This window comes from Synchiropus splendidus, chromosome 2, assembly GCF_027744825.2.
Source record: "Synchiropus splendidus isolate RoL2022-P1 chromosome 2, RoL_Sspl_1.0, whole genome shotgun sequence".
NCBI classification, from domain to species: domain Eukaryota; kingdom Metazoa; phylum Chordata; class Actinopteri; order Syngnathiformes; family Callionymidae; genus Synchiropus; species Synchiropus splendidus.
This window is the reverse complement of record NC_071335.1, coordinates 16152495-16170729: the sequence shown is the minus strand read 5'-3', so window position 1 is coordinate 16170729 and position 18235 is coordinate 16152495. Positions and strand designations below refer to the sequence as shown.

At 43.8% G+C, this 18235-nt stretch overlaps 2 protein-coding genes across 4 annotated transcripts; both read right to left on the bottom strand.

Moving 5' to 3' along the window:
* Window positions 1-596: 596 nt before the first annotated feature.
* On the bottom strand, window positions 597-4527 carry LOC128754396 (meteorin-like protein). Its single transcript, XM_053856986.1, has 5 exons — window positions 4370-4527; window positions 3467-3650; window positions 3172-3397; window positions 2177-2236; window positions 597-1117 (listed from the first exon to the last, which is right to left on the bottom strand). Exons 1-5 carry the CDS (start codon window positions 4462-4464, stop codon window positions 783-785), a joined length of 900 nt encoding a protein of 299 aa, XP_053712961.1. The 5' UTR covers window positions 4465-4527; the 3' UTR covers window positions 597-782.
* A 3178-nt stretch (window positions 4528-7705) lies between these two features.
* Window positions 7706-18174, bottom strand: LOC128753660 (UDP-GlcNAc:betaGal beta-1,3-N-acetylglucosaminyltransferase-like protein 1). 3 transcript variants are annotated; one of them, XM_053855567.1, is made up of 12 exons: window positions 17922-18174; window positions 16445-16561; window positions 16281-16380; window positions 15976-16040; window positions 15487-15552; window positions 14313-14408; window positions 12124-12219; window positions 11858-11982; window positions 9700-9835; window positions 9553-9621; window positions 8549-8623; window positions 7706-7890 (listed from the first exon to the last, which is right to left on the bottom strand). In XM_053855567.1, exons 1-12 carry the CDS (start codon window positions 18033-18035, stop codon window positions 7810-7812), a joined length of 1140 nt encoding a protein of 379 aa, XP_053711542.1. In that variant the 5' UTR covers window positions 18036-18174; the 3' UTR covers window positions 7706-7809. The 3 variants fall into 3 exon arrangements, with proteins under 3 accessions (XP_053711542.1, XP_053711543.1, XP_053711544.1); XM_053855568.1 differs by lacking the exon at window positions 14313-14408; XM_053855569.1 differs by lacking the exons at window positions 14313-14408; window positions 15487-15552.
* Window positions 18175-18235: the final 61 nt, after the last annotated feature.

The following is an 18235-nucleotide window of genomic DNA, read 5'->3' as shown; positions in this document are numbered from 1 at the left end:
CTGATGAGGAACACCAGATGCGACCGACTGTAGGAGTGACAGCAGGTGTTGCCACTTGATCTGGCGGGCGTTCTATTATGGAAAGTGAGGCAGGGGTCGTGTGCAAAGCATCGTTCGAGCCCCGCTGCACCAGCAGCACATTGTGAAATGTCAGTGAGTGACAGCTCAGTGTGCTCCTCGCCAAGTGTTTCCGTATCTCTCATCCAAAGTTCAACATGGATGCAGAGGGGAGCTGGGTTGTTGCCAGGATGAGGATCTCACTTGGGGGTCGAGTGCATGTCTTTAACATGCAGGGTGTGTCACACACCAAGTTGCTGTGAAGCAGCGTTCCAAAGACGCTTTATATCGCTCCATGCATTCTGGAGTCAGCAGGAAACACCGAGTGGCGATGGGAACCACAACAACTTAAATATCAGTGTAGAAACTTACAAATCATCATTTATATATTCACTTGAGACTTAAACAAGAGTGGAAACATTGCTAGTATAGGAACTAAAACCATGAAAGTGTGAACGTTTCAAGGTGAGGAAGTCCTATTCAGCATGAGAATAAAATACTGGTTAGATTGAAACAATAAGGCTTGAACTGAGAAAACATTTTAATATTTGTCCATCATGTCAAAAACATTTCGACTCAACAACTCACAGAGCTGCATATTATTCACTTCTGTCAGAAGACTAAAATAAACAGGAAGCTTCTTACAAAGCAAGCTCATATTCAGGGCAATAACTCATGACCCATGACTGGATGCAACACAAACCACCTCACTTCAATACCCTCCTTTAACTGAAGGGCAGCTCTTCGCTGGGGTGCAGTTGACAGGGGTTGGATCCCTCACTCTGTGCACTGCTGTATATCTTGATAAAGTCTTTGTAGCGAGGGGCACAGCCGAGCCAAGCTTCGCCAAAGTGAATGGATCCGGTTAAGAGAAACTCTTCGCCTCCCGTCGGAATGTGGCATCGCGCTGGTAGACTGACACGTCCGCTCCAGCTCCGCACTCTTGCTCCGCCCCACGCAAATATCCGGCTCTTCTGCTGGAGCACTTGCTTCAGACTGACCATGACTTCAGAGTGGTCTTCCGTGACCTTCGCGACACCCCGAAATGATCCCCTCGCCACTGAGGATATTTGGAGGGTGAGAAATACAGTGTCAGTGAAATAATATAAACCCAAACAGGTGTTTAGTATTGAAGATTTGAAGAATAGGATTTGACATTTTGCTGCTTCTGGATTTAGTCCAGGACCAGCTACTACCTCAGGTCCACATGATCTGTAGTTCTAGGTTTAGCAGGTCTCCAAAGTTTGAACTTTGCACCAGGCCGGAATTCACTTTTTACAGGTGATTGAGAGGACCATTTAAAGTCAACCTTGCATGCCACATTTAAAGGCACCATTCAACCATTAACAAACATAAGAATATATTTTTTTCAGACAAAATCTAGGGTTTCCGCCAGGATTTTTTTAAGCAGCGCAGACCCAATGAAGAAGCGATAGAGATACATGGAAGCAGATGGGAAAGTTCTGACTTTTTTTTTACTGAATTGGCAACAATAAAAATGCTAGTTTCTAATAATGGTCCGGCCAGAACACGCGACTTGAGTCCCGCAAGCAACAGACTGGATTAATCTGTTAAAAACCAAAAACCACCATGAGGCGTCACCTGCTGTCCACTTGTTTCCATGTTTCCACTTCAATTTAATACTTTGCAGAGATGCACTACGCTCATTTACATGCAGAGGAAACACTGGCCTCTGCAGTGTCCCATACAGTGGGTGTCAAACTCAAGACGGGCAAGGGTTCAAAAAGGTCTGGAAACAAAATATATCTAAACATTTTAAATACAGTGAAAATTGACTTGATAGATCGGGCCAGAGCCTTGTCGCAAAGGTCACTGCTAGATCACAGTACACTTTCGTTTAGACTAACAAAAGACCTTCTGAAAAGAAACATGCTCATCCAACTACTGAATTACTCACGCTGAAAACCTCCTGCAGAAGGCAAACTAATACTCATTCTGTACTGTTATATATGATTTGGAAGTATGTTTCTGATGGATTATGCAACGGTTAGTGATAACATTCAAACAGCAGGCTGAATTTTCTTGTTCAACAAGAGCAGACTAGTTTTTCTGAAGGCACCAGGGCCAGTTATGGCTCATCACATCACCTGGTACTCACCGAAGTCACTGGTGCACACAGCCATGAGAACGTCTGCATCTGAACACGGCTCACAGGCCACTACATTTGGGAGGGAGAAAAACAGTTACAAACAGTTCCTCAATACTGCGTACAAGAACTGACGGATGAGCTGCAAACAATCCCAGATTAGATGGAAAGTACCATCATGTGTATGATTTTCACGCCGGCTTCTCATGTATGGACCATCAACATGAATAATAGCTAGGCTAAAATGAAGGAAAACTTCTAAAAACACAGATGCATATTCCTTATATTTAACATGTGCCTGCCTCCACGGAACGGATCCTGCAGCAGCGTGAAGTCACGAAAAAGGAAAGCAACACAACACGACTGAATGAACTGAAACAGCATGTACAGGAAGAGACATAATCAGAGAATTACCCTTTGACCCTGTCGCCTATAAAACACCCACCCTTTCTTCACTCAGCTCAGCTTTTCTCTGCCTTGATTTTTCACCCATATGGGTGGGCTCGGCTCTCGCCGGACTTTTGATTGACAGTTGGGTTGACTCTTGTGCTTGACCCTGACATGTCCTTCCCATTGGCCTTCTTGTTTTTATAAGTCTGGCAGGGGCAGGAATGTTGGGGGCGGAGAGTCTCTGAGCGGAGTAGCGTGTAGGTGAGATGGCAGGAGGAAACACTAATGTGTTTCACTCACAATGCTCATCTGTCACTTCCACTTAGGTTGGTGCGACGACAGCCGCGGCCAAACACTTTAACACCAGGATTACTGACAAATTGTGGTCAGTTAGGACATTTAGAACAGAGTGAAAACCAACAGCTTAACCATTTTTTCACATTAAGCATCGGTTTAAATAAATTGTTCCTTTATCTAATACTCTTATCTTTTTTATTTAGGTTCCATTCGCAGTAATATAATGATGTCATTCATGGTTCTGATAGCCTCCAATGTACTTTGAGTCCTGCTCATATTCTGCAAATGGTCTTCATTTTTAATAACGTTTGGTGTCCTACCTGGACCTGAGTGCAGGCGTGTGTACATGTGCACGCCAGGACCCTGACTGGGGACCAGCTCATACTGGAAAGCAGTGATCCTCCGGCTGATGTCGGTCTGGGGAACAGCCTCCACAAACAGAGCCCCGTCGTCTTTGCTGAAGCAGTGCACCGACCCGGAGGCCTGCTCCTTCTCCGCCAGCAGCAGCTTCAACTCCCCGGCTTTTTCCAAATACATGTTGGCCCCCTGTGCACACAGTACTGCATGTTAAAACCAGGAAGGACTCGGCAAGTTCTCTTCAGGAGTGAGGCATACTTGAGAGTGAGCATGAGGTCTGATGCACACATGGAGACCCAGGCTGTGTCCCCATGAGGGTTCCGTGTTTGGGCGCAGGTTAATGAAGATGGCTCCTGTTGGGTACAGCCACTCCACAGACCCTTGAGAGCAGCGGAGGTAGACCTGCTCCACGTCTCTGTGGTGGGCCTCGTGACTCAGACCACTGCAACAGATAGTACACCATCATTTGATGATTTTATGAACCCAAACGTCACTGCTGTCAGCAGAAACTCATGACTACGTTGAAGAGTTGAATGAGTTTTGGGTCAACATTCACCTGTTACCAGCAAAGATTGTAATAAACTGTAACTGTAATAAATGTCCAGTTGTAGTTTCTACTTAGATAAGAAACACCGTTTTAAGCTTAATATTTATGATTCACCATGATTCATATAATAATATAAGTGGATTGAACAAATACTTATATACCTCAATGATTGTTTGAGATATATATATATATATATATATATATATATATATATATATATATATATATATATATATATATATATATATATATATATATATATATATATATATATATCTTGTGTGGGTATAACTGAGATATTTAAATTGTACTACTGATAGATAACAGTGTTGAACGCTGTCATCTATCAAGACAATTAAGACAATTGATATTGGAGTTAATATTTAGCCACTATTACCGGTACGAATTTAGTCCTAAGGTCATTTGAACAATCCACTCTATAGCACTAACCCCTGCTTTCGTTTGTGGAAGTTTCTTAATCTTGAGTAAGTCTCCCAGTGTGTATGAGTCGGCAGAAGCGAGTGTAAAGGATGTAAATAATCCTGAGCATGTTCGTCCTCATCAGCGGCGACACAAGGACAACACAAGTCGAGGGAGTCCGGTGGACTTCTTACCTTCCCCGCCAGCTGCACTGGTCGCTGGAATACTGAGCCCCAGCCCCGGAGAGAAGAGCAGCCGGGATCCAGAGCAGCAGCAAGGACCGGAGCATGGTGGTCCTCGGTCCGCTATGTGCTGTGAAAATGTCCAGTTCCGGAGAGCAGCGACTACATTCTCGAGCGCACCCGAAGTGAGGGGCCGCGCGTCCGAGTCCAGAAGAGTCTAGCAACGGCAGCCTCGCGCGCGCGCGCAGGAAAGTTTTCAGGTCCAGCACATGTGACCGCGGGCGCGTGCCTGCTGCCGACCCAGTTGGAGTGACACGCGTGAGCTCGCGCCAGGCCACGCCCACATACCATGTACGTTACAAGCAGTCAAGTTAATGTTCCTGAAACACACACACAGGACGCAAACTTCATTCATACAATCCATATGATAGTGTCACCGACGCGCCTGAGGAACAATGCATGAATAAATCTTCCTCAAAATCCCTGCTTATTCGCTGATGTTGCCGCTGCTTCAGCGTACCGGTGTCTGTGACGTCACAAGATGGCGGCAGCGTTTAACCGACTTATGTGTGGAACCCAGTGCTTCTTCTCTCCAGTGATATAATGGTGGGTTGGTGCTGCAGGTGTCGGTAACCTCAACATTTCACCGCGCGACCCTGCAATTCATTTCTCTTTCTCCGTCTGACGTCACAGTTGTGTGTGAACCACAGAGGTTTGTGGGGGGAAAACGTCAGGTCTTGACACAACTTAAAAGTCGCACATGTACTCGAACCGCGTCTTTTGCTCCTGGTGGACTTTTCCCGTGAGAACAGGCAGAACTGCGAGTATGTGACGGAGTCGCTACATTCCACCACAGAGCCAGAGTCACGCAGCACATTCCTCAAAGAGAGACGCGCAGTGTAACGCGACAGCAGACGCATCTATATCATGTGTGACGCAGTCGTTCGTTTCGTGCTGCAGTGAAAGAAGTGATTCTTCTACTAGCTATTTTTAGATATCCATCCTCTACACCTTCTTCCAGTTGTGTGACCATATCATAAAATAAATCACAGAAACAGATGTATCACTTTGTCCACTTTATGGCCGTTTTTTTTACTGTACATTTTGTATTCTGGGCTCTTAAAACTTAAAATGACCTTCTCTCTCTCACACACACACTCACAGTAAACACATCTATACACAGGTTTCAGTCTAATTCAGTCACCCCCTCCTGGGACCCTCTGAGAGGGCGATGAGCTGATCGACCTCCGGCGCTTTTTCGCCGTATCGAGGATCCGGGTTCTCCTCCTGCCACCTGGCTCATGTCAAGCAGCCTGACAGGAGGAGCCCTTCGTCTGTCCACACGTTTTCTGTACCCACACACATTCCTCTATCTCTGATTTCAACCTTCATGACCCCCACTTCCTCCACGCTCACGCACAGCACACTCCTCTGGAGAACTTTATTTACCCTCGGGGACCATGTCAACTTCCATGTTGAAGGGCAAAACCCACAGCAGTTGTTGTACTAACAAGCTTCGTAGACAGTTCTGCATTTTTTTTATTCAATATATTTTTCCCTCTCAACTCAAGAGTAGCATCACTTTTTTTTGTAGTAAAACAGTTTTTTTTCCAACATTTTAAAAGACATTTTGATGATGTTCATGTTGCTCATTTTCACTCAGGACTATGTTGAGTTTGACCCTCAGTGCAGTCACAACAAAAGAGTTTATTTTTCCCATCTAAACACACCCAGTTCTCTTATCAGGAAGTCCTGGAGTGTGTGCGTGCATTTTTCTGCACGTGCTGAGGTTTGTTTGAGGCAGGTTGGGGTCAGTCGTGTGTGTTATCAGTTCTGATGTCTGGAGATAGATGGAGTGTAAACAATGAGTAAAGTTCTGTTTACTCTTCGCTTGAGTCTCTTCCATTGATTCTCCATTAGCTCCCTCTGATCATCCAGCATGTGCTCTGTCATGGGTCAAGGAGAAGGGAGGTATTTAAACAAGGGTTAACCTCGCTTAAACAACTCTGGATTTAATTAGTTGGCTTTTAGGCCTCTTCTGCACACTTTCTGCAGTTCCATGTTAAGTTCCAAAAAGAGTCTGGTTTGAATCAAGCATGATGCAACTCTGTATTGAGTCTTGGACCTTTCCATGTGGAGTTGTTTGTGCTTTCCTCTGGGTTTCAGTTTCCTCCCACAGTCCCTAAACATACTAGATGGTAGAAATCGTGCAAAAAGTGTGAGTGCGGTGAAAAGAACAAAGAATTCTGCCCAGAAAATGTAAATGTTACTCATGTCAAGCTTATTTTAGTGTTAACAGCAATTTAACACCACTTATAAAATGAGATGAATCATTCATACACCAACATTTGCATGTGCTGAGTGACAAGAAGTGAATGATACAGTAGGTGTATCTGCAGAGGATGGTCAAGATTGGTAAAGGTGAAAGAGGGTGACTTCATGCGGCAACCCCAGATTCCCAGGAAGTTGAACCAATAGATGTAACTGTAGCGCTAACGCTCCTCCCCAATGAGACAGCAGATACAAACCACCAATCCTATAATATTCTTTGAAGCTCTGAAGGCGATTTGAAGGCAAAACAAACTTTGTTCTGAAGCTATCGCCTCATGCCAAGATGCACTATCATCCACCAGTGGAGCTCAGGTTGTTGATAAGGCCCAGTTTTTGCAGCTCAAAATTCAAAGCTTGCCAAAGTTTTTCAGATCCTTACCAATTTTCCATGCTTAACTGAATGAAATTTGAGAATAAACAGTCCTGACACTGTTTCACGGTTCTCAGACACTTCTGCACATAAGCCAACACTAACAGCAGGATCCAGGCAGCTCCTTCATCCAAGGGAAGGAGGCCACGTTGAAGCTATGAGCTACAGCCAATGCACCTCAAAAAGCTAGTGTTTGTTAGCCAAACAAGTTTACCAAAATCTGAGCGGTTTCGCCTTCTTGCCCCTTGGTTACGGTAGGAATAAAACGCAACCAAAGAGTATGAGGCTAATCCTCTGGTGTAGCTGTGAAAATACAGATTCCTAATATTTTAAGGAAGGACTTGCACGCTTTTCTCAAGCTAGAGTCACATTAAGCTTCACAAAACAGTCCAGTGTGGATCGAGTAGCACCTCAAACCTCGAGTAGCACCTCAAACCTCAGACTCAGATATGGTCCTCCTCTGCTTACAGTTACGCAGACCAAGAAGACGCTTGCAGGGAAATCTCTGTTTACCTTTGTGCATGAAACCTCTGCACACTGCGAGGTAAAATAAACTCTTTGCGTTTGTGTATCGGAAGCCTGCTTTCATGAGAAGGCTTTTGTCTTAGATTTCACGAGAGGCCGAGGGAAAGACAAACAAAGACATGTTTTATTCAGTTTTGTACATTTGAAGTAGTTGTGTGTGTAGTTGAGCTGCACCGCAGAGATGTGTGAAGAGACGGTGAGAGGCACTCGCTCTGAGGCGAGTCCCTCAGTTGAAATGGTAGTAGTCGACTCCCTCCACCAAATTCAAGGAGTTAATGTTCTCCTCCAGAATGCCCCCCGTCATGTCCTGGATGAAGAAGCAACGGGAGAATACAGCAGGCTGTTACTACATTGTACCACTTGTATGTAAAGCCTGCGTAAGCCAACTACGTTTGAGACTCCCACACATTCCCAGCAAGCCTGACCTTGGATGAATGAGCAGCATTCTGTCGGCTTCTGGACGACAAACATGTGGGATTGAGTCCAGGTGTTTGAGTGTGTCAGGCCGAGTTGGCGAGGGGGGAGAGTGATTGAGGCCAGATCTTCTTGTTTTTGGACTCTGATTATGTCTCCTAATTCACATAATTGAGCAATTAGTGGCCCTTGTTGGCGGGGTCACTCAAGATTTGATGTCAGCTCGGCGATAAGATGGTGGAGTTGCTTGAATTCCCCCTGCTCTCTCTTCTAAATAAAAGCAGCGGTGTGAGTCAGCGGCAGCAAGGGGATGAGTCAGACTCTCCTCTGAACACGAGAGGCCATTAGAAAGAGCTGAACAATATCAGCGTTTGTTACAGAAGCGTGCCATCAAAGATCAGGCTGCTGTCTCGCCCCATTTCCTGCCGGGGCCCATGTCGAGTGCGGTGCCGGGCACACGCCCACGATCATTATGTTGTTAGCTTAGATTACACCGCTGGAGATGGACAGCAGCGACACACGTACGACATTTAGACACGAGTTGTGCTCACCAGTTTGACACAAACGATGAAGGGAGGAGAGGCATCTTTGTAAGAAACAATAGGGACTCGGCGCTTTGGTCTCTCCTGGGCATCAAAAGAAAATGTTAGCGCTGACAGGAAGAGTGACTTTAAAGTGCAGATTGCATGCAACGATAAAAACAATGAGTCAATGATAAATGTTCATATCAAGAGAAAGTTTCATTTTCTTATAGAATAAAAAAATCAGACGTCAGCTCCTTCCCAAAACCAAACCCATGATTCATATCCGCCTCCCTCAAGAGCAGTGATTCTTAACCATAGGGCCAGGGCCCATGGTTGGGCCGCAAGACGCTCAGTTTTCATACATGAGCCACGTATGGTGGCAGTAGTGTGTCACTGAAGTGACTTGACAGCTGCAGATCTGTGATAGTTACCAACTACGGAGAAGTTCTTGAAAAGAAGAAATGATAAAGAAAGTTATGCTGTCCCCTCTAACAGTAAAAACTGTGCATGAAAGCACCTGTTGAAGCAGTTTCAAAAACAAATTCAAATTAAAAATTAATCAAATATTTCATGGCAACGCTTTAACTTACACTTTACTTATACCTTCTTTGGAGAGTCAATAAAATATAGTATTTTTATTTCAGATTTGGACATGGTTTAATTATATTTATTTTATTGAGAATTTTATTCTGTTTTTTTCCAATTTTCTCAATAGTTTGCATCAAGTGTTTTTTTTCCTTTGTTTCTTTAGTAAATGTGATGAACATTACTTACACCTGGTTCTGTTGCTGGTTGGACTTTTCAATGACAAATATCTTTGCAATGATCTCATGGTTTCATGTCATTTCACAAGGTTTCGGTTCGTTTACATGTAAGTAGATTAAATATGGTTATTGATCACAAATGAAATAAAGCGTAATGACTCAGTACTATTGTTTGAATGGGCCCCGGGTGCATTTGTTCTGGGAAAGGTGGGCCCTGAGACCAAAAAGGTTAAGAACCCCTGCTCTAGAGAAACAGGTCATTCTCACCTTGGAGTCTTCATATGTGTAGAAGCCTTTCTTGATCTTTTTCTCATCCACGTCACAGAAAGCTTTCACCTAAGAGGAGACCCTGCTGCTTAGCTGGTTAGGACACGGCAACTCTGTTCCACACAAGCAGACTGATGAGAAACTGACTTTCTTCTGGTTTGCTCCGTTCAAGTATCTGAACAGCTTTCGTCCCTGTTTCCCAGCATTCCATATCGTGAAGCTCTGCCATTGGCTGATGACTCGTTCTTGCAAGAAGTTCACCCGTAGATTCCAAATGGTTTCCCTGAAGACGAGATGGCAAAAGTGGAAGGTGAACGACATTAAAAGTAGATGCAGTACACATTGCAGGTGAGTGTAAGTGTCCCCTGGGTTTCGAATAGAGAGACGGAATTGAAGAAAATTCACAATTTTTCCAAAACCAAAAGACGTTCTCGACTAGTGTTGTAGTCAAGACCACACCAGCCGAGACATGATGAAGCCTGGAGAGCATCGAGACCAAGACAATATACAGTATATAAGGAGTCTTTGAGACTTGATCTTGTATCAAAGAAGAAACACAACAAAAATGAACAAAAAGCCAGAATCCTTCTTCGACAAATTATGACAGTTTTCTCTGCTGGTCCCGACTGGTCATGGATAGAAATCGGCACAGATGGAGACAGAGACAAAGTAAAAATGAATAAAAAAGTTCTTATAAGAAAACCACAATTCGGAAGGATTTGACCGGATTGTGGTGCCGCTCCCCTGAATGAGGGAAAGATCCCAATTTGACTTTGTTGACAAGAACAGTCCCCATGTTTCTTTCTTTTTTTGTTGAAAAACTCTTAAGGACAGCGTTTGTTTACTTAAGTGGGAGTCACTCTGGCTTGTCAAACAAACAGATTCTGAGCTTGTTTTACTCCAGATGAGCTTGCAGAGACTTACTGCATGCTAGAGGGAGGAGCGCGTATTGGTGTGACTAAAATATATAATAAAATATGTTGTAGTAACAACACAACCAGCATCTGCCTACCAGCATTTGAACAAACATCGAGCAAGAAGAACACCAAATCTCAATAGCATGCATGTACTTGGCCTCCTGCCACTGGAAACTGTCATTTTGTAGTACGTAGTATGTATTTGTATGTCGTTCAAAAAAAAAAAAAAATTTAATATGATAGAATTGAAATTCTTCTACAAATATTTTCAAGACATGAAAAGAGCTTTAATTTTAATAAGGTGATATAAAAACTTGAATATAGCCACCATCGTGATTTATTGTGCTACTGTCAAACTGATGCAAAATAAACAATATTTAGTTGTTTAAATGTATGTATGGCTCCATCATTTGATTCAGTAATATACCAAATTCATTCAAATTGAGATTAATTAATCACAAATTCTACTATATACATATGAAAATATAGTTCAACAAAATTGAACTATTGAAAAACATATATATATATATTTACACACACACACACATATATATATTTTTACTAGTTCAGTAAAATAGTTTAATTTTGTTATATATATATATATAGCGAGAGAGAGAGAGAGGTAGTTGTACCTCTAAATAATCATCATATCGTTTCACGTCTCAGTAGCAGGTGTTTATGTCAAAGATTCCATTGCGCTGCCAACAACAGATCAAGTGTACGTTAAAGAAAGCTTTCATTTATAGACAGGAAGTCCTGTAGGAGGGGAAAGAAAAGAGGTGACAACACTTTGGGGTGTGGAACGAAAGCAAGGCATTAAAAATAGCCTTTCTAAAAATAAAACAGATGGCGGATAGACAATGAGGATGGTGATCCGTGACCAAGTGCGTCACCATAAGGTGATGTACAAGGAAAGGAAGTGAAGAAGGAAGAGGCACATGACAAGGAAAGAGGGCATAAAAGTGGTAGAGGAAAGCAGCGTACGTTGAGTGTGGAAGTCATGCTGAGACACACACACATTGCCAAAGCACAAGCTAGAGCCGGAATGTCAGCTCCCACTGACAAACACGCATGCACACCGTCTGAAAGTCTCCGGTTCACAACAAGATCCGATTCCGTCCCAGCTGTGTCTGGGAGATGCAGAACATTCCACAGGGAGAAGCCAACAGGTTGGAATTCCTGATTCATATACTGGGACATGCGATTGCAGAACCATTTGGTGGAAGTCAAGATTACAGAAACCACAGCAGTGTTTGAGTGTGAGCGAAGCCTTGAGATGGGGACGGCGTGTGATGCCAGCAGGCAGCTGTGAGTAGGTGGAGGAGCTCCACGTGACGTCCATTTATTTATGCTTGTGTTTGCGAGTGGGAATGAGAGTTGGAACTTACTCAGTAACAGAGTGTGTCGCAGCTTTCTCGTGGTACCGGTAGACTAGTAAGCACTGGTCAACTCTGACCGCGCCTCCTCCTTGGCGAAGACTTTGGTAGAAGAAGAGCAAATCCTCGGCAACGCCCTGATGAGACCAACAGAGAAATTATTTTTTTGTCTTCAGTTTCAAATCTGGAGTGACTTTTCTTTCCAGTGTGGAAAATAATTTGCATGAAATTCATCGCCACCACACTGAATTCCGCAAGAGGCTCGCAGGGAGCTTCACCTTTCCTCCTTCATCGAACAAGCCAACCTCCAGGAACCAGTCCCTGGAGCAGAACCATGTGGGCATGATGACGGTGGGCCCGTGTGATGTGTACACCTGGAACACATATTCCAGTCATAAACTCAAAACATGAACTATGACCATCCACATAGAGGTAGGCAGTTGTGAAAAAAAAAAAACACGAGTAACAAGGAGCCCAGATACCAGACCTCAGTGGAGCACGTGCCTTGCTTTCTTTTAACACTGTATCAGAGGACAGAACACTTCAATGTCTGAAGGACCTTGAAGTCTGGTCCATGAAAGACAAAACAAAGCAAAAACTATGGACTCTCACTCGGGTGAAATCATTGAGCAAGACGCATCAGACGCACCCAGCCTGTATCCAATCTACAGCACCTCCAGTCGTCTTTTTTGACAAGTGTTCTGGGCTGCCTTTACACATACGCTTTTATGCCTTTTCTCATTGCCGACTGTAATACACACCTTCGTTCTCTCTCTAAATGAAGTGATCCTGTCTTGTCTTTTTTTGAGTGACAACCTACCAGCTCTAACCTAACTAGCTCTAGATCAGTGGTTCTTAACCCTTAACCCTAGGGATTTGGATGTGTTGGTCCCCAGGGTTCGCCGCGGAGGTCAAGACACACTCGACTCATCGTGTCAATTCGGGATGACACGCCCACCACTGGCTACAGATGTTCACGTAACATTGCTTGGCTAGTCAGCACTGTGGGACTCTAGTGCACTCAGTATTCAACATGTGACTATTGTGGTCGGATGCTGGACACAACGAAACAAAGAAAAGGAACAGACTTTGCTGTGAATATGACATGAGAGTGGCACTTGACAAGGTGAAGACACGCATATCTGAAGTGGTCTCTGAAAGCAGAAGTCACGCTGTGTAGGTTTTGTTCTCTGAACAAGTTGATGTTCATGCATGATTAATTTTGTGCATCAGTAAAAAAACATACCTATTTGAACAAACCAGTGCAGCAAGAAGACCACCAAATAAAAAAAATGAAATTTGAACTGAATTTTTTTTTCCAGCTCCTTTAGTAGCTACTTGAGAAGGTCCTAGTGGACTTTTTGAATAAGTCTTTTCTGGAGCCAAATGCTCAGTCATACAGAGTAATGGACTGAGATCAGGGGAACACTGGGATGGATTGTGACAACTCTCGAGGGTGTTATATGACAGCGAGCTTGAAAGGGAAGCTTAGGAGGACAGCAGTGAGACTTGCCATGATGTATGGTTCAGAGACAGCAGCTCAGACACAAAGACAAGAAGCAGAGTTTGAAGAGGCAGAGTTGAAGATGTTCAGGTTTTCATCGGAGTGACAAGGAAGGATAAGAAGTACATCTGAGGCACAGCAGATGGAGAGACATTTGGAGGCAAAGCTAAGACTCAGTTGGTTGGGAAAACTGAGTAAAAGAAGAAGAGCAAGACAATAATGAACAAGGCTGATGTAGCAATACCTGACTTGAAGAGCTAAATCGAAGTAATTCATCTTTTTTGACTAACCATTTTATAATCAAATTGATACGTTGAGCAAAAATACTTGGGAAATCTGACCCGGTGTGACAGTATCACACACTAAATCATCCATACATGGGTCATCACAGGGCCTTTCGTCACAGTGCTGTCTCACTTTTCCATGCATCGCAGATGAAAATGATTCCACTGGTGAAAAACATCTGGCTTCTGCTTGTTAGACAGATGGGCCGAATTGAGTCCGACCATGCGCAAACGTGTGAGTCTGACAAAACATTGCAACACTGAGCAGAAGCAAAGTTGAGGCCAAAAGCATGAATAAGACGCGTAAGAATGAGTTCGGGGAAAGTGAAGGAGAGAAAGTGAGCTCGCACGGATGAGGAAAGTCGGCGAAGGTTATGGAGAACCACATCTAATGAAGTGCAGATGAAAACTCTTGGATCCAACTCAACACATTCCACAGGAGTAACTCAGCTGGAGAAGCAGGGGGTCAAGAGAGCTACCACGGAGGGCAGGGTTTCATATGTGCAGTAGCATGCTCTGATTCTCAGGCTCCATGAAGTACAACATCTCATATCCTTAAATGAAGTGGGGAGGATCAAAGTGCATCGAGCTGAGCTGCGACGTTATCTGACTTCAGTGATAACATTAGTTTTCCATTCACCACATGTCATAAATCTGTTGCTGAAACATCCCACCTCACCTGTGTGAGGAGCTGATCTTGAGTAGTAGAGTTGATCCAGTGAGTGTATCGCTCCGTGGATCCCTCAGGGACTCGCCTCACTCTGCAGCCGACGATCTGAATGGAACGATGAAAGCTTCACAGCTTCACTTGTGACAGAATCCACCGTATATATATATATATATATATATATATATATATATGTTCAATTTACTGTTATATGCCATGGTTTTTGTTTTTATACTGTGCACCATTCTCCGTACAGTTTAATTCCAGGCTGCGCAGAATGTTGCAACAAATGCACACACCAAAACACAACACATCTGCAAAAGCAGCATGGCAACACAAGCCAACAACATTACTACATAAAGCACAACAGACGTCACAGCAGAAGTTCCCACTGTGACAAAAAGGATAATGCATGGTAACCTACAAGGTGGAAAATTATTATTATTACTATGCAGGTTTCAATTATTTGTCGGTTTTCAAAATCAGAGAGTTAGCATAATTCTAGCCAGAGCTAATACATAATACAGGTATGGAGCACGTATGTGCGCATGGACCAGTTGACATGGTCATGTATTTAAAAGTGAAACACAGAAGATTTCTGAAAACCACAAAGCGACATCAAACCCTTAAACTAACTTTTCTGAAATCTTTTGGCATTTTCTCCCTCAGTCATTTGGTCCTTGGCAAGCAACAAGGCGTGTCTGAATTTGTCGCGCATTTGCAAATGTTGTTGTGTTGTAGAAATAAAAATAGGCATAGACCAACATTCTGGTTGCTTTTCTTCAGTAAGGTTGGATCACAATCCAGGGAGAGGAGTTTTATTACGATGGTGCAGTTAAGAGGGGCAAGATTTGAAGGACAGCTCCCACCACTGAAAAGGAGGATTATTTATACACAACCGCAATCCAAAAATCCCCACACATTTCTCTCCAAATTCCCTCACATGATGACCTTTCACCCCTGAAATGTCATGAAGTAGATAAAAACCATTGACACTGGTGTTTACGTGCCAACTGCACTCTTGCTCTCAGAGTTATTGCAACGTAAGGCAAAATAAAATGTGTTAACGGCAAGCTGGACAAAAATAAAAGCAGATGTAGGGGTTGAGCAAGACTGAAAACTGAAGAGAAAAATAGAAAGGTGGGAAAGTGAGACAGAAGAAGTGGGGAAGCAGAAACACACTCACGCAGCTTGGATGGAGAAGTGAGGCCTCAAACTGAAGGCGAACCCTCTCTGGTAACATGACGTCATCCTGAAGTATAAAGTGACAAACATGAGATGGTTCTACTGAACGGTGACAATGATCGGACAATGCTGGTCGGTCTGGATTTTGGCAGCTGGTTAAGGGAAGGCTGTTCCTTCGATGATACATTTCCACCACAACAGAGCTAGTCCTGCACTCCAGCGTGGTGGGGGGTTGAGCTCTGCCTCACACTAATGAAGTACATGAAGTATTGACCTTCATGCACAGAAAAGGCGACGCACGTTTCACTTTTGTCAAACACAACAATCCCTGAGACCTCCTCCTCGCTCCTCTGGGACCTGAGTCATCAAACTTTCATCAAGCTATATTTAACCGCCAACCAACGTGACTTCAAGTGAGGTCAGCATCCCTTGAGCAAACATTGCTCTGCCACGGGTCTATTGAGCAACATAAAAAAAAAGAATATCCTACCGCATCTTGAAAACAAAGGTATTTCCCAGAGCTCTGATTTATGGCTTTATTTTTTGCAAATCCCACTGAAAGAGAAAACAGAAGTTTCAGTTACATTTAGAAAAACAAGCCCTGCACTGCTGACAGGCACATCTGACAGACTTTTCTTTCCATGGTAAAAGAATGGAACCGCTTATTCACAAAAGATACTTCTTGATGTCAATTTAATAACAGCCTTTTGTTTCATGAAAATTGTGACTGATGTCAGCAAGATTTTCCCTAACTATCATTCATGAGGCTCTATATTGAGCTAAGCATCAACTGACCTCCTTTCGGTTGTGGAGACTTGTGGCCGGAGAGCACCAGAGAGACGCCCCTGGCCTCCAGTCTCGCCCTCCATGCCTCCACCACCTTCACAGATTCATCCTAAAAGACACACTTGCATTTCATGCAAATTCTACCTCGACATAGTGAATGTTCAAAAACATACAGTGCTGGCGTCATCAAAGACGGACAGCTCCATCACTCCAGTGAAGTCCTGCAGTATGATGGCCTGGAGACACTCGTCCAGCCAGCACGCCGCGTTGTGCACAGGCATGATCAGACTCTGCAAAACACATCACTTACTCATTGACTTATTCCCTTCATACTTGTTTATAAAAAGCCTGAGCTGAGAAGGAGTGATACATTTCAGTCATAGGCTTGTATCTGACTTGAGACCGTTCTGGGTTCAGAGCTAAGCTGGTTGTTTTCTGTGTGTTCTGCCTTTGCTTGTGTGAGTTTCCTACAGACATGGGGACTCAAAACTGGCTGGAAGTGTGTGTCTGTCTACGAGCATCGTGTGACTTTCTGGTTCATCCACATCACAGCACTCACATTATAGATATACGCCAGGGGAACTACACCCGTATTTAAAAATTGACAAACAGAAATAAACAAAATTAGACAGGAGAAAATCTATAATAAATAGTCAAGATTGTTGGACCATCATCTATTTATCATAACCAAAAGCTTTCAACAAACAATGCCATTGAAATCATTTAGACATTATTACATTTCTGAGGTAAATTGCAGAGAAAAGACATACTTCTTGTTCGTGGAAGCAGCAACATTTAATGCTTTAAGAATGTCGATGAGAGGCAGAGTCTGAACAATGCGAGCAAGATCGGGTGACTGTTCTAGGAATTACCGCCAAGTCATTATTTGACTAGCGACAATGAAAAGACGTGGTCGTGACAGCGAACAGGAAGACAGAGAGGGACACACATGTCGACAGATCGCCATCTGCTGGCGGCTGGTGGAGAGACAGCACCTTTCGCAGGGGTGAGAAGGTCTGACAGTGTCTGATGCATGTCATTGGTCCTTCCTTGTGTTAACCAGGTTTCTAATAAACACTGACTTGGTTCTATGAAACGTACCAGTACTGCATTACACACTCATGGTGCCATTCTCGAATTATAGTGTGCTACATGTAGATCAATGGGTTACACTTCTGTCACTATCTATTGGTTTGTTTTCTTCTTTGTTCCTGAGTGGATGTCATCTATTCCACGTTCAAGTCGTGTGTGGTAACAAATGTTGTCTTCTGGCCACCTGAGCGTGACGTGGTTGTGCACTGTTTAGGAAAGTTCTTGGATCTAGGTGGATGAAATTCACCCGGTAGGCTGCTGTTTTAACCTGTGCAGCCATTCAGTAGATATAACAAAGTAATGACTATATGTAAAATGTGAATTTCATGCAGCTCTTGAAGTATGCGAGACTAGATACACCACGGGGCTCGTTTAAACGCCCAAAACATGCTGTTGCCATGAACTTCCGAGGCTGACAAGATCACTGTCTAATAGTCAAGCATGTCGGCCAGAGTCTCTAAAGGTTGACCATATGTGTAAAGTAAAGTTAACAACGTAACGTAGCAGTAACGCAGCGTCTACCAATATTTACACTTCACACTCCACAGACTAACCCACCACATCCACCGTCCTCATCCTCTGCTCCGGGACTTCCTCGGTCTCTGCATCCACGCCTCGCTGCCTCTTGCAGGGCGCCGTGGTGACTTCCGCGTCCTCCGTTCGGCTGGTCATGACGTATGAAATACGTACATCAGTACAGTATATTCCTGTTCAATTTCATTAAAACAGTCCTTTTATAACTAGCCATTATAACTTCTGTTACTGTAGTTGTCACGTCGGCACACCTCCTCCGCGACAACGCGGAGGCAGAATACGGAGATGACGTTTTATTTACGCGCCGACTGACAACGTTTACAAGAGCCCGCAGGCTG

What these genes read in the sequence shown, in the direction of transcription:
- LOC128753660 (XM_053855567.1), bottom strand. Translation starts at nt 18,035, where the DNA reads ATGACCAGCCGAACGGAGGACGCGGAAGTCACCACGGCGCCCTGCAAG. An exon ending in GTCTCCACAACCGAAAGGAG is followed by an intron (nt 16,041 to 16,280) that starts GTCAGTTGATGC and finishes TTTCTCTTTCAG; the next exon opens with TGGGATTTGCAAAAAATAAA. An exon ending in ACACATATGAAGACTCCAAG is followed by an intron (nt 8,624 to 9,552) that starts GTGAGAATGACC and finishes TTTGATGCCCAG; the next exon opens with GAGAGACCAAAGCGCCGAGT.
- LOC128754396 (XM_053856986.1), bottom strand. Translation starts at nt 4,464, where the DNA reads ATGCTCCGGTCCTTGCTGCTGCTCTGGATCCCGGCTGCTCTTCTCTCC. An exon ending in GACCTCATGCTCACTCTCAA is followed by an intron (nt 3,398 to 3,466) that starts GTATGCCTCACT and finishes CTGTGTGCACAG; the next exon opens with GGGGCCAACATGTATTTGGA. An exon ending in TGTGTGCACCAGTGACTTCG is followed by an intron (nt 1,118 to 2,176) that starts GTGAGTACCAGG and finishes AAATATCCTCAG; the next exon opens with TGGCGAGGGGATCATTTCGG.